At 40.3% G+C, this 15,481-nt stretch overlaps 1 protein-coding gene across 1 annotated transcript in view; it reads left to right on the top strand.

Annotated features, from left to right (window-relative positions):
* The window catches only part of COL2A1 (collagen type II alpha 1 chain), a 79,865-nt gene extending 66,394 nt beyond the window's left edge, over window positions 1-13,471 (top strand). Inside the window, exons 42-54 of the mRNA XM_007424774.3 lie at window positions 1,530-1,691; window positions 1,793-1,900; window positions 2,919-3,026; window positions 4,257-4,310; window positions 4,982-5,089; window positions 5,218-5,271; window positions 6,373-6,480; window positions 7,061-7,114; window positions 7,622-7,729; window positions 8,610-8,898; window positions 9,720-9,907; window positions 11,665-11,907; window positions 13,325-13,471. Coding sequence (XP_007424836.2) covers window positions 1,530-1,691; window positions 1,793-1,900; window positions 2,919-3,026; window positions 4,257-4,310; window positions 4,982-5,089; window positions 5,218-5,271; window positions 6,373-6,480; window positions 7,061-7,114; window positions 7,622-7,729; window positions 8,610-8,898; window positions 9,720-9,907; window positions 11,665-11,907; window positions 13,325-13,471 — 1,731 coding nt within the window. The remainder of the gene's footprint in view (window positions 1-1,529; window positions 1,692-1,792; window positions 1,901-2,918; window positions 3,027-4,256; window positions 4,311-4,981; window positions 5,090-5,217; window positions 5,272-6,372; window positions 6,481-7,060; window positions 7,115-7,621; window positions 7,730-8,609; window positions 8,899-9,719; window positions 9,908-11,664; window positions 11,908-13,324) is intronic.
* Window positions 13,472-15,481: the final 2,010 nt, after the last annotated feature.

Raw genomic sequence — 15,481 nt, 5'->3', positions numbered from 1 at the left:
TGACTTACTAACACCTCTTCTGTTCCATTTTCATGCCAGCTCAGAGGAAGAGAACATTCTTACCCTCTTAGCTAACAAGCCCCCAAATATTTCTGGGAGAGACGCTACATGTATTGCAGTTACAATTACTAGTAGATGCTCGACTGTGTAATAATTTAAGGGACTTTACTACTCTTAAATAATTGGGTTTATTGTTTTCCCACCTGTTTGTTTTAGTCTTTGGCTGTAAACTTATGAAGAAACAGAAAATCTTGATAAAGAAATGCCATTAGGATAGGCAGTAGAACAAATTTGAAAAGGAGAAGTTTGGAAGAAGGTGGGTTTGCTAGTTTAGTTACTGACCAGAGCTGATATTCAGAGTTCACAGTTCCGAAAAGTTGCATGTGGCCCCCCAGCTTTCCTATTGTGATTCCCAAAGCACTCAGAGTAGGAGGGTTGAAGGTTTTGAAACTTGTATGTCATTTGGAGTGTTTTGCAGGGTTTAAGGGGCAGCCTAAGCTTAGGGCACCCATATCCCCTCCCCAGTTGACTCATTCCACCCCCCCACCCCCGTTTATGTATTTTAAAAGGAGAAATATTTTAAACCTCTGCAGAATACTGCCTAACTGTCCAAAATGCAAAACAACAACCCTCTAGCTCTACTTTTTATATTTATTTATTTACATTTATTGACTGCCCAACTCCAATGGACTCTGATGAGCTTCCTCCTCATCAGCTCTTCTGTCAGAGAAAAACACTGCAGGCTTTTTAATCAGTAGAGGGAGCTATAGCACTGAAAAAAGAGGGACGATGTCCTTGCCCCACCTTCTGATCCCTGTTACAAAAGGGGTATGTCTGCTAGTTGTGATCTCTCAGACTCTCCAATCATTTGAGTTCTGTTTGCACAGCAACCATGAAGGTTCAAGATCTGAGGGGCTTCAAAGCTTGAGAGATTACAGAATACATTTAAAATCAATTTTCACTGACTTTTAGATGAGCCAATCATAGAGAAGAAAAATCAGTCCCTCTTAATGACTTGATAACATTTTGCCCTTGGACTAAAATTTGTTTTTCAATCCACAGCTCCAGAGGGCTAACCAAGACACCTTCTCAAGTGTACCTGCTGAAATAGTGGGGTGGAAGAAGGGGTGCAAGGTCATGTTATAGAACAGGGAGTTTAGGCTAGATAGCTTTTGTAAATCTGGTCATACCTATGAGCTTCTGGCAAGAAAATGGCATCTCCTGGAACCTGTCATTATTTCAAGCTTCTGATGGATTTTAAACAATTGGAGAGTTACTAAATAAATTTAAGAGAATATAGTTGCTTCTTTCTTTTGAAAAATCCCAATTCTCATTATAAACCACCTCAGTCTATAATGTCCCATAAACTAACAACTAGCCATTCTTTTCTGCAAAAGATAGACTTATGTTTTCTCTGAAAGGCATTCATTTTTATATAGTGTATCGATCTTTGGGGGTTTTGCTTAATTCCTCAAACCAATCCAACTCATGCATATTTCTTTCATCAAGATTTTGTGATTTCTTTCTAGGGTAACCCTGGACCCCCAGGCCCGCCAGGTGCTTCTGGTAAAGATGGTCCCAAAGGTGCCCGTGGTGACTCAGGACCAGCTGGACGTGCCGGTGATCCTGGTTTGCAAGGCCCTGCTGGTCCTCCAGGCGAGAAGGGAGAATCAGGAGAAGATGGCCCTCCTGTATGTATTCAACTGGTCTTTTTGTGTAAGTTGTTGACTTGGCCTATTGTTATTTCCTGTGCAAATTAATTCCCCCCTCTGTCTTTCTTTCCTTTTCCTAGGGTGCAGATGGCCCCCCTGGACCTCAGGGTTTGGCAGGACAGAGAGGTATAGTTGGTCTTCCTGGTCAACGAGGTGAAAGAGGCTTTCCCGGTCTGCCTGGGCCTTCTGTAAGTATTTTGGAGGCTAATAAGTTTGAAAAATAGTGAAGTATACAATGTACATTCCATTCAAGGAAAATCCATTTCCCAGCTTCTGAATTTGTAAGATGTCCAAATTTTTTTGCCATTTTTTTTACAAAATTATTATGTTAAATGTTAATGTTTGAGTGTTAAGCTGCTACTTCTCAAGTATTCTGTTGATTTTCCATAGTCTGGCTGGTATCCCTTGGTCACAGCACCACAAAATCTGTAAGAACCATACTTATCACATTCTCTGTATTCCGCCTCTTGGGAATGAAATGTTTTAAAATGTTGAATATGCAAAGAGAAATTCTGTTACGAATGAAAAATTCTCTTATACAAATTTAACAAATTTATCTTCTAATTTTCCTTAGTTTACCAAATATGGGGGAAAAAAATACATGTTTTGTCATGTCTGGGCATCCAAGATAGCAAAGTGCAAGATCTAATTCTCATTTGTGTATCTGCAGATTACTGTCCTAAAACAGATTGGGATCTGATTTTTTTTCCCATTAGTAGGTTTGATTCTATCAGCAGAATCAGGAGGCAGCCATTTTTTTTTTTCAGGTTTGCTTCACCTCACAAGTCTCTGCCTATTCTCTATTCTCTCAGAGTGAAAAGATCTAACTCAAACTATGTAGAGAAACAAAACAAAACAAAAATACTGGCTATGTGAGGGAATGATTGGTTGCAAGAAATAAATAGTGAGAAAATAATATTTTATTGGGATATTGGAAATAGCTCAAATAATAAGCATTATCAATAGCTCACACAATTCTGCAGGACTTTTCCGGGAGTTTTCAGTTCGTATAAGTTTTAAAACTCACAAACCCACCTTGCACTAAATAGGTTTCTCATCACCATGATTATGGAGTAAAACTGTGTGAATAGTTTTTTACTCAAATGCTTAATTTTGAGGAAAGTTTGGCTGAGGTTTTTCACTTGCCCAGGTTACTGTCAAAATAGTCTTCTGTTTGCTTAATTAAGAACTGGTTTCCTTCCCCAGGGCGAACCTGGTAAACAAGGACCTTCTGGAGGTCCGGGAGATAGAGGCCCACCTGGCCCAGTTGGTCCACCCGGTTTGACTGGTCCCTCTGGTGAGCCTGGCCGTGAGGTGAGTCTAATTAACCTAGGCAAGTCTGTGGTCTGGAAAACAAAAGATACGTTTCTGGTTTCTCAAACTGAATTTATGATGAATACTTCCTCTCAAGAGAATGTATATTTAAATATATATGTATTCTTCCCCATTATGCTGAGTTATTTAATGACTAGGCTTGATGATGGCCCATAACATGACAACAGCCTGACACTACATCCAGTATTTTAGAATTGTGTTTTAAGGAGTATCTGAAGTAGTCGACCCAAAGTTCTGGATTGGTTTTATGTCCTGATTCAAAACATATTTACTCCTTGAGTCTTGCCTTTATTGAAAATTCCTCCTGGCGAATGGGGTTAAAGCATAACAAAATATTAATTAAAAGCCTACAACTCCCCTCTGAAAGACAGCAGCTGGTCTTTCCCCACATTGCCAACCACTGAGGCCAAGGAAGCTCATGACTAAACAGTATTGAGATTGGCATGATCTGGCAGCTGGCTATGGGGATGGCCAGCTAAGATCTTGGCTCACTCCTTCTCTTGGTCACATGGTCCACCCAAAAACTAATTTAAAGCAATTGCCCTTATTGCCACATATTTTTTAAAAATTATATTCCACAGTCTCCTAAAAGGAAACATTTTGTTCTTCTGATAGAATATTTCTAGTGTGTGGTATAACACACTAACCACTGAAGAAGCAGATGCCCAGACTAATGGACAGGGCTTTTCAACCAAAGCCTTTGCCCATCACTATCACTAGATAAATAAGTTGGCAAAGGCAATAGAAGCTGCAGCTGTGGATAGAGTTTATACGAAAATTTAAAAAGGATGAATTTGGAAAGTGGATTGTAGAGAGCTAGAAGAATGTCAGGGTTTGGTTGGTTAGCAGATGGGGAGTAGTTCTGGTTCTGTGCTCTGTTTGCTAATGCTAGCTAGCTTAGGCTAAAGCTTGATACTGTAGCATGAAGCCCTGAGGAGCTTTTTAACAGTATAGAAAGTGGCATGCTTAGATAAGCATTTACCAAACCAGAGTTTGCTCAAGTTTGACCTCCAAGAGATTTCTGTTGGAGACACATTCTGTTTAAGATGAGTAGATGGCATGCGACAATTCAAGGAGCAAATAATCAGGGAACATACATAGTTTTGTATTAGTAGAATCTGCCACCTACTCCTAATTAGTTGCCTGACCCCTGCTGCACAAGCACATTCCTGGCTTTCTAAGAAATAACTACCCCCTTCTTGTTCTCAGGGTAATCCTGGTTCAGATGGTCCCCCAGGCAGAGATGGTTCCCCGGGACCGAAGGTAAGTGTATCGAAGAAGGTAATTAGTTCCAGGAGTCTACTTTCACTCACTCCTTTTATTTAGTTAGTATCTCATCACTGCTGTTGACTAGGAAGTTGTAAGAAGATAGTAACCTGCCTATACAATCTCACCTGGGGGCAGGATGCCTGCCCTCTATATGGCTTGCTTTCTCTGTTCCTATTCTCAGCCCTTGTCTTCTGACTGTTCCCATTCTCTCCCTAGGGCAGTGCAATTTTCACGATCGTGTGCTAGACAACCAAAACTGCTTCCCCCTGTTAGAATGGGGAGGGCAGCATGGAACACTAACTCTAAGCCATTCAGAATCATTGATGAGCGGGTGGCTTTATACTTTTAAATAATAAATATAAATAAATAACACGAAGGAGGGGCTTCTTCAAGGAGGAGCATCTTCTGGACTCCCATAACTGTGTCCTTGTCACACCAGGAAGGGTTCTAAGTAGCTATAGCTGGTTAGTCTTCCTAAAGGTTTCCCAAAATGCTCCTTCAGCTCTAACATTGACTATGCTATCCTGTATCTCCTCATAGCATGGTACTGAATAAGAAAAAGGCTATTTCTACTGGGTAGTTGTCTCTTACTCCATCCTTTATGTATGTGGCATTTAATATTTGAACTTTGTGTCTTTCCTCCCTCTCTCCCTGCCTTCAAACAGGGTGAACGTGGTGAGACTGGTGCTGTTGGAGGTCCTGGTGCTCCTGGCCCACCTGGCTCTCCAGGTCCTCTTGGTCCAACTGGCAAACAAGGAGACAGAGGCGAAACAGTTAAGTGTTTAGTAACGAGTCAGGAGTTAGAATTAAACCCGTCCTCAAATCACTTCTGAAAACTACAGCCTTCGATCTTCTCATCGATGAGGACCAGGTCCACTTATCATTTTTTTGTTTTTTCCAGGGTGCTCAAGGTCCCATTGGTCCTTCTGGCCCTGCAGGAGCAAGGGGCTTGCCAGTGAGTATTGTTTTCCCTTTGTCCAACTTCATCTTTCAGTTTGTGTGATTAGTACAATGACTAAATGACACAGGGAGCACTTTCTGTTTTTGCAAAGTTAATTGGCAAGGTAGGTCTGGCTCTTAAAATGCGGCCCCCTGCCTTTTGAACAAAAATATTACAGGAACAGAGGCCAAGAGCAGCACATGGGTATATTCATATGATTCTTGAATAGATGCCTCTTGTATTCACATGTTTCTTGTATAGGAGCACTTTGGACATTTCTCTGAAATAGGATAATCTGTTTTTGCTTCTGCTTTCTAAATGTAATGATAGTCATCCTAGCATTCCTATAAATATCAATAGAAGAGAATATAACATATTTATAATCCTATAAATGTTTCAAAGCCATGAAGAGGATTCCTTCCTCTCCCAGATAAAAGTGAGAAGCAACATAGGGTTTCAGAAAACATGGTTATATCTTGAATGTTCACTTCTTGAAATAGTATGTGTTACAAATAAGTTGTTTCTAAAATTGAAATAACTTGAGATTGCCATAGAAACACATTAAAGCTCCAAGGTCCACTAATTACCTCCCCCAGGAGTCAAAGCACCTCTTTCTCATTTATCACTTGATGTTACCAGGAGAGAGAGCATTCCAACCACTATCGACCTGTGGTTAGCCGCCTTTCCTGAATACATTTGAAATGTCGAGAGCATGTCATAGCTTGCCTAATCATAAAATGTTTGCCATGGTGGAGGTGGCCAAATTGAACAATAGTTCCCTGCCACCTTTTCTAGCTCCCATCATACTTTCTACTTTTTCACCACCACCACCACCACTCCAGTTTTCCTTTGTTCTTCTTTATTTATTCCCAAGAAAGTAGGTTCAATTCCAAACAAATGGCCTATAGCCATCATTTTTCCCATTAAGAATGCTCACAAGGCCCTAAGCTTGGAATGGAGCTACTCTCAAAAGGAAAGTTAATTATTCACGTTCTGTAATGTGCAAATATATAAAGCACTATGGAGAGACACCACCATCATCCCCTGTATTCTGTAGCAAGCAAGCTTCTCTGTGATTCTCTTGTCCTGAATGTTGCTTGTGTTTTACACTTCTAGGGTCCTCAAGGTCCTCGTGGTGACAAAGGCGAAGCTGGAGAGGCAGGAGAACGAGGTCTGAAGGGTCACCGAGGATTCACTGGGCTGCAAGGTCTCCCTGGGCCTCCTGTAAGTTTTTTTTCAGCACATCCCTTGATAAGATTTAGCCCCAGAACCTCTGTTCTAGGCTTGCCATAGATTGGGAAAGTTCATCGGTTCCTCTGTTGTAGCAAGAATAAAAATCAGTTCTTATAAAGCAATATGTACTTCTTGTACATATAGTCCAAGAAGTACATACAGTAACTCTTAAGGCTTGTGAATTGAAATTCTGTATACTAAATAACCCTTGGGAATTTAAGTTACCTCCCAGACACCTCTGGGGATCTTTGAAAACTGATCAGAGGATCTTCAGTCAAGAAGACAGTTATTATTAGACAATTCTGCCCCCTATTAACAGCCTTCTCCAAAGATACAGCTGCAAGATTTCTATACCTATAGGATGAGTTTGTACCTTGTTAATAAATCTCAGGCTCTCCTTCAATAGGCAGATGCACAGAGGATCACTGGCATGTTACTTCATCCACAGAGGACAATGAATCAAAAAGCATAAGGAGGAGGGCTCCATGCTGTAGAGACAGCTTAGGCTCTTCTGCAAAGAAGCTATAATGCAAAAGTTCAGATTTAACTCTGCAGCTGCTTCCTTCCTTAGGGTCCTCCTGGAGATCAAGGTGCTGCTGGTGCTTCTGGTCCTTCTGGTCCCAGGGTAAGTACAATGACCCGGGTACTTCAAAAAAGCTAATTTCATTAGTGAACGCTCAAATAATTGATGGTTTGACGGGTATTCAATCTGCTGCATTAATTCTTGATTAATGATGCCATGGCATGATGCCATGAGTCACAGAATTTAGTTTTTTCCAGTTGACAAAATTTCATATAAACATAAAATTAGAGGCTCTAAATTCTTGTTAGGGAGAGGGCACAAGCAACTCCTGATGAGACAAAGAGGAGTGGGAGTTCCTTTGTGGCTTCCAAATCTCCTTCTGGGTCACATAATAAGGGCTGGGTTTTTCCACCATATCTGGAGCATGCCAGATTGGAGAAGACTCTCATACTGCAATCTTGTTGTAGCAAAAACCTGGAAGCATCAATGTGATTGACTGATTTAACAAATGTATGTTGCAACCCTGCAGTGCTTTCTTTTGTACATTTCTTATATAGACAGCATTCATGGGCAGCTGATTCTCACTTGCATTTTTTGGCTTTCTCCTAGGGTCCCCCAGGTCCTGTTGGTCCCTCTGGCAAAGATGGGTCTAATGGAATGCCTGGCCCCATTGGCCCTCCTGGTCCTCGTGGTCGTAGTGGAGAAACTGGTCCAGCTGTACGTAACTCAAAGAAACTATCAATAATGGAAATAAAGAAGTACAAGTCATTATACCCAAGATTTTGGCATTTTTTCCCTTGGGGAATTAATTTAAGCACAAGGTGTTTTGAAAGAATGCTAGTATTCTATGAACAGAAAATGCATGGAACTCCATAACATGATGAAATGTTTATATTTATTTATTTGTTTGCTTGTTACTTATTATATTTATAAACTATCTCATTCCAAAAGGCATTTCTAATTGGAGAACAGCAATCACAGGCCTTTTGCACATAGCACACTGAGGTTTGTTTTAACCATACTTTGTTGAAAAAGCTAGAAAAAAGTCTTGCAAACAAGTAAAGTAACCATGGCTTGTCTAGCCAATTTCTGGTTTAAGTTTGCATCTCTTTTTTAAGCTGTGTTTGTCTATTACTTCCCTGAATTGATTCAAGACTTGGGCAAGCCATGGATTTGAATGAGATAAGCCAGAAAACAACAAAAAAGCCATGTGTACTCACTTGCACATCATGCTAACCCAGAGTTATAGCCAATGAGCTAACAACCCCTCTTCCTTTAGTTTTAAATTGTGAGTTGACTACCTGAAAATACATGGTTTATTCACAGATTACATTTGGTAAAACAAGCTAAAAATAAAGCAAACACTTTATGGGATATTTGAAAATGCAGGCTGATGCATTCTCCTGATGCAAAGCAAGCAAACAAACAAATAAATAAGACCACTAAAATCTCTGCTAGACAACCTAGTTCAGTTTGGCCCCCAGCAATGGGCCAAGGCTACCTGAGGAAGCTGTAAAGAGCCCTACGACGGTAGGAGGTATTTCTGTTCTGAAGCAAATCTTTAGTTAGGACTGTCTCCTTTCCTCCTCTCTGACAGGGTCCTCCTGGCAACCCTGGACCTCCTGGCCCTCCTGGCCCACCTGGAACTGGCATTGATATGTCAGCCTTTGCTGGCCTCGGTCAGACTGAGAAAGGCCCTGATCCAATGCGCTACATGCGATCCGACCAGGCTTCCAGCAACTTGCGGCAGCATGATGTTGAGGTCGATGCCACTCTGAAGAGTCTCAACAACCAGATTGAAAGCATCCGAAGTCCGGAGGGCAGCAAGAAGAACCCAGCTCGAACTTGCCGTGACCTGAAACTATGCCACCCTGAATGGAAGAGTGGTGAGTCTCCAGGCAGAGGGCCCCTGCCTGATTCGGGGTGGACAGGAGTGCTTTCAGCTCGGTAGTGTAAAATGTACACCCAGAGAGAACCTAAGGATTCCCACTCAAAGCATATACAAATGGCCCTCACAGCAAGAGTAGTTCGAATATTTTTGATTCCTGCCACCCAAAAATGTGGGCTGTCAGCTTGATCCACCTCACTGAAGGTATGAGAGATTTTAACTGTGGGCATATTCCTTGCCTCAAATGTCACTGGAAACCACACTGTACTGGAGCAGATGAGAATCAGCAGCTCTCCTTCCCTGAGTTCAGATTCACAATTTGGTATCAGAGTGAATCAAGCAACACAACCTAAAAATGATAGACTGCAGGCCAAAACATTAATTAACATTTATTATGAAATCTTTAATCATTGAGTACTATAGTGGTGATGCTCATACCATTTTTTCCCCATATGTAGTCAGTAAACATTAGGGATATATCTATAGATCAGTATCATTGGATAAAGATAAATCTTTCAAAAACCTTAAAAATTTACACTGCATAATTTCCAGACTAGGTTGATATGTAGCTTTTAGCCTTTATTATTTTACTTTTTACATTCATGGTCTAGTTATTAATAAATTCCATCCCACTGTGGAAATTCTAATTCCTTTCTAATATGAGTAGTTAGACATCTGCCGCATAGGCTGCCCTTCGATAGAGAAATGGCCTGTGCAGGAAGCCACATGAGAAAAGCAGAGAAATGGTATATATGTGCATGTATGTGGAGAGAGAAAGAGAGATACACTGTCATAACTGCTTCTGTTTCACTTTTACAGGTGACTATTGGATTGACCCCAATCAGGGCTGCACTTTGGATGCCATAAAGGTTTTCTGCAACATGGAGACTGGTGAGACTTGCGTCTACCCGAAGCCTAGGAGCATTCCCAGAAAGAATTGGTGGACAAGCAAGAACATGGAGAAAAAGCATGTCTGGTTTGGAGAAAGCATCAATGGAGGTTTTCATGTAAGTAGACATAATCAATAATTGCTCTTGGATTAGACCGATTTGGAGAGAGTACCAAATGTTGACCCAATTTTCTGTGAGCATCCCAGTTCCCTTTCTCAGCTTTTCTGTGTTAACAAACACAACTTCATTTAGTGACTGCAGCTTTTCTGTGACACTGTGTGAATCACATAGCCTTAAACGCATACAGAATTTCTCAAATTTCATTTACTTTTGCAAATTCAAAGCAGAATAATTATTGTCACAATTTCACCTCTAAAATTTGTTTCAGGATTCAGTTTAAGATACTGGATTTCACATTCAGTGGTTGGATTTGCATAACACCAAACTGTGTCTTTTAAAAACTCAGTGATGGTTCACCCAACATGCTAGACTAAGGCTAAAATGGAGTTGGATTATTTATGATTCATTGAGTTGTAGGAATCCAGTCATGTTGGATGAACAAGGCTATTAAGTTAAGTTGTTGGAAAATATTATGTCAAACAACACAATTAGGGTATATTGTTCCATTTATTCTAGAAGACGCAATGAAACAGTGGACACACGTTTTTAAAAATTTTTAAATTTTAAATTTTTAAATATCACCATTAAGACAAAACCTCAGCTCTAGTTGCTTATTTCCAAAAGGTTTTTGCAAAATGAATAAATCATGGGTTTATTGAAGTCATGATCAGTGGAGGCGGAGATACCCAACACTTATACCAGGCATTTCTCCCCTAATTCCTCTGATAGTATACCGTACTGAAATCCTGGCCATTTTTCCCCCTTTCTTTTAACTGGATGAAATTGACAAAAGTTCTGCCAGGTTTCCCTGTCTGGTCCAAATGATAAAAAGAACTGTAAGATTGCTTTTGTTCTATTCTGACCAGTCCTCACAAGATATGTTCACAGAGGGGAAAGCAATAGTTGCTTGCTTTCCTGGCACAGCAGGAAGGGAAAAGAAGCAGAGGAACCTATCAATCAAGGGTGGTATTAAGTGCAATCCAGACAAAACACCTATCGTTGTGGCCAAAGTGGAGGAAAGGGTTGAAATCCAAAAAGGGATTTCTTAAGCTGGCTTCATGACCAGTCACTTTACACATGGGAAATAAGCAAAGAAAAGCTTTAATAGCGATGTTCCACATTACAGGATTCTTGCTACAATTTTCAGTTGCAATTCTAAATCTAGCAGTAATTGACAAGTAAAGGATTTGCTCATAGGGCACCACATTTTGGGGGGTGTGTGAGAATGTGTTTTAATTGTTTTTGTACAGTATGTAGCTTTCTTATAAACTGCCATGAATCCTTATGGAGTCAGTGGCATAGAAGTCTCGCAGGGAGAGTGGTAGGTAGCAGGGGAAGTGTCAATGGACATGTTGGCACCTACAGGTGTTGGGAAGGACTTGGAAGGTGTCTATTCAGATCCTCAGTCAGGAAAGGATCTTACTTGATGATCTAGGGGAAAGTCACCATCTCTAAACCTAACCTACTTCACTCCATTTCTGGGGGTGGGGGGTAATGTACATTGAGAACCATGTATGGTACTTGGAGCTCATGAAAAAAATGAGATATAAATGGAATACATAAATAAAATGCCAGACTGGTTGGATGGATCTTGGTCTAATCCCAACAAGCAGTTCTTAATCAACAGCCTCAGTATTCAGCTTCCCTTTGGGAACTGTTTCCACGCTTTGTCCTCTTGGCAACTGTGTGTGCTTCCTGCTCCTTCTCCCTTGGTTTTTTAAGATTTCTAATGGGTTTGCATTGCCCTTTTCCAGTTTAGCTATGGAGATGACAACCTGGCTCCTAACACCGCCAACATCCAGATGACCTTCCTGCGGCTCTTGTCTTCCGAAGGCTCACAAAATCTCACCTACCACTGCAAGAACAGCATTGCCTACATGGATGCAGCATCTGGCAACCTTAAGAAAGCTCTCCTGATACAGGGATCCAACGATGTGGAGATCAGAGCTGAGGGCAATAGCAGGTTTACCTACAATGCCTTGCAGGATGGATGTACTGTAAGTAGAAAGAAAGCAACCATGGCTTATTGGGGATGCTGCTGATTCTGCCTAATTAAGTGGCACCACCCTCATGCTGGAGAGCATGAAGTGGGAAGAAATCGCAGCAGGATTACCTGTGTAGGGCAAATTTCTAACAATGATTTTACGCATGATTCTAACATAATTTTTGAGCTCCAGTCCTGATGATGATTTATTTACTGAAAAAAATGGGCTATTCTACAGGTATATCAAGAAAGTAAATACAAATACTACTCTTCCCTCATATTTACTCAAAGTAACACAATTCTTTGATTCAAGGGCATCAGACCATAGTGGGAGTACCAGGATTAGCTTGGTGGCCAATGAAATGGTCACCATCTGTGCAACACAGATTTCCATTTCAGGCAAGGAACTAGTTAGATTTTGCTGGCAGCTGAATCATTCTGGGTGAGCGTGTAAGCATTCCTGAGAGTAGGAATCTTTTAGTGAAGCAAGCTTTATAACTATAACAGAATGGTGATTTAATTACAGGAAGTTAATTCTAGGGATAGGCAAAGCCTAGCACCAAGCAAGCTACATCCCACCAGGAGGAGTCGAAAGAGCATGTGTTCTCTGTATATATGTGCACGGGAAAAAGACAGAAGATGTGATCTCAGATTAGAAGTTTCTTAGATAAAGAGAGACAGACATGGAAAGGACACAGAGCAAATCTTAACTCTCTATCTACACTCTACTGCCTCCTTGTGCTAAGGTATCAGTACCACTGAGTTTACACTTCCAATATAAAAAGTTGCATCTCAAACTTGGGTGAAACTTAAACTGGATGCATTGTATCCTCTTATGGGCTATACTGCCAAGTTAATATTTGGAATGCACAATTGGGCAAGATATAGCAGGCCCTATCAGATTGAAAGGAGGAGGAGACACAATTCTGAATCTGGTTCTGCATAGAGGTCTTCTGTTGACCATATTATGTGCTCTCTCCCGCCCACCCCCAGATCTTCAAGTTACAAAAAAGGATTTCAAAGGTGAAATCTGCTATGATATATGCTATAGAATGCATACCTATTTAATTCATCAGAGCAGACAGGGTATAGGTATCCCATCTACCCACCCTGTCTGAAGATATAACTATTCAAGAGAACATTAGACCCTGAGCTCCTAGAATCCCATAACAGATCCATGAGCAAGTTGTGTGAGTTCACCCTTCAGAACTATATTGCAAGCTAAACAGGACATTTTAATTCCCCACTCAGATTTCTGAGATGATGATGCTACCATAAAATTTCACTGATTTGAGTACAGATATAGCCAGCCTAAGCCTCTTCTGCCTTCCAGATCTGTTGCATTATTATTCAAGTACCTCACTGAAACTGGAGTACAAAGCTCTTGAAATAATGCATCCTTGTATGTGTGTCTATTTTCACCATTCCAGAAACACACTGGCAAGTGGGGGAAGACAGTAATTGAATATCGATCTCAGAAGACCTCACGCCTGCCCATCATTGACATCGCACCTATGGACATTGGTGGAGCTGAACAGGAATTTGGTGTTGATATTGGCCCCGTGTGCTTTTTGTAAAAGGAAAAAAAAACCCCTAAAAATCAATATTTTTTTACCAACCCAAGTACTTCCCAATCACTTTTAGGACTTCTGCACTGAATGGCTAAACCAAACTCATCCCTTTTCCCAAAACCCTTTTGCTTACATTTTGGACTCTCCATCAGTTTCTGTGGTCACCATTGCTTGAGTAGATCACGAAGCAAGCAAAAGAAAGAAAGAAAGAAAGGAACAACTAATAATGGTATTATTTATTTATTGTCTTCCTAGAAGGCCTTTCTTGGGTCAGGTGGTGATAGGAAGCTCACAAGCATGTATGAAGGGTCCTCCCCTCCAAGTTGCTGATGTCCCCAATCCTGGTTGTAGCCAAATCTTCTCCCACCCCACCCTGAGTGTGTATCAAAGCAAGATTACTGTGTACGATACTAAAGATGGTGCTATTATTGTAAAACAAGTCTGTATTTTTTAACATCAATTGATATAAAAACCTTCGTTGGAAAGTAACAAGTTGATCTGATCATTTGTTTCGGTCCACTATTCTGTCGACTCCTGTCCCAACTTTTTATTTTCCTTTCTGTTTTATAAAATGAAATCAGTCATAGGGTCAGTGCTTAAACTTCCCTGGTATTCATGATATCTCACACTAGAAAACAAAGGCAAAAACTGCAAAATGATTAAGCCTTATATACCAGAGATGAGGTGTGCATGTTGGAAAAATACTGCCTTTCCACTCCCACAGATAAGTGATAGTGCTAAATTGTTCTCCTAACTTCAACTCCCTCATTTGGTAAGATGTTGCTGACCACCAGCATTTTCTCATCAGCATTGCTGAGGTTGGTTTGAGCAAATAAACAGTGTGCCAGCTCTACCTGACTGTAAGCATAAACTAAGCTTTTGAGTTATAGAGTGCTCAATTGGCCTAACCAAAAAAAAATTGTTTTAGAAACAGGGCAAGAAAGAACATGAAAATAGATTGCTTGATCCATGTGCCCAGTTTAGAAAAATGCAATATTTTCCCGTTGGTCCCATAAATACAACAAACTGGCAATTATTGTATTTTTCTAAACTTGGGCATGTTGATTAAACAAGCATACTGTCATGCTCTTTCTTGCCTGCTTCTATACTATGAAGAAATATAAATTAAGAGGATGGAAAGAGGGATTGATTTTGGAGCGTGAAGTGTCATTCTCTTGAAATGAAAGCATGCCTTGGCTTTCACATGTAAAAGTGTTTCTAAAACAAGTGAAACCTCTTGACACAATTACACACCTTCCTTTGTGTCCCTCTTTCTGAGCCTTCCCTGATATTGGCCAACTTTTCTTTCTGCTTTCCTTGCCATCTCCCCCTCCTCCAAATAAATCATCTTCCTTAAATTTGTTTGGTCCGTATTACTTTTCGCCCTCTGATGTAATCATGATTGAATGTTTATCTTCCCTAGGATAACATTTTCAAGGAAAATCTGAAAACACCAAAATTATTAAAAAGAAAAAGAAAAGAAACATAATTCTTATTTTGAAATTTTGAAATGAAAAAATTCCCTGCAACACATAGATACACCTGATCCTTGTAAGCCGTTTTCTTTTACCTGTCAAGAATGAAAGCATAAGCAAGCACCCTGGCTCATAAAGACTTTTTTAAAAATGGGTGAATTCTAGCCCAAGTAAAGTATGTTTTAAGGTCTGTTGATTTCAGTCTGAGGGACTTACGCATATGTTTAAAGACCACTGTTGAAAGGATTAGCTAGAAATCGATACTTGCAGTCTCTGCTTAAAATGTTTTGCTACTTACAACATCTACTTTACCCTTGAATCCTTGTCAGTCAAACTCCCATACCATACATTTCACATGGCAAGGGGATGAGAGCAATAGGTATGACCCTATTTTGTCCATGTGTGAAGACTGTAAGTAAAATTTTAAGTCTGTATGATAAAATGGGTTTTATCATAAAGAAATATCTAAACATTCACATGGAAAGAACTATGAAGGAGTCAATTGAACTCCCTGCAATTTATCACTTTTACAACCATTTAG

Source organism: Python bivittatus, unplaced genomic scaffold (assembly GCF_059951505.1).
Source record: "Python bivittatus isolate LINGU-HERP-01145 unplaced genomic scaffold, Pbiv_v1 ctg000220_np1212, whole genome shotgun sequence".
In the NCBI taxonomy this organism is placed as follows: Eukaryota; Metazoa; Chordata; class Lepidosauria; order Squamata; family Pythonidae; genus Python; species Python bivittatus.
This window is presented reverse-complemented; position numbering and strand designations above follow the sequence as displayed.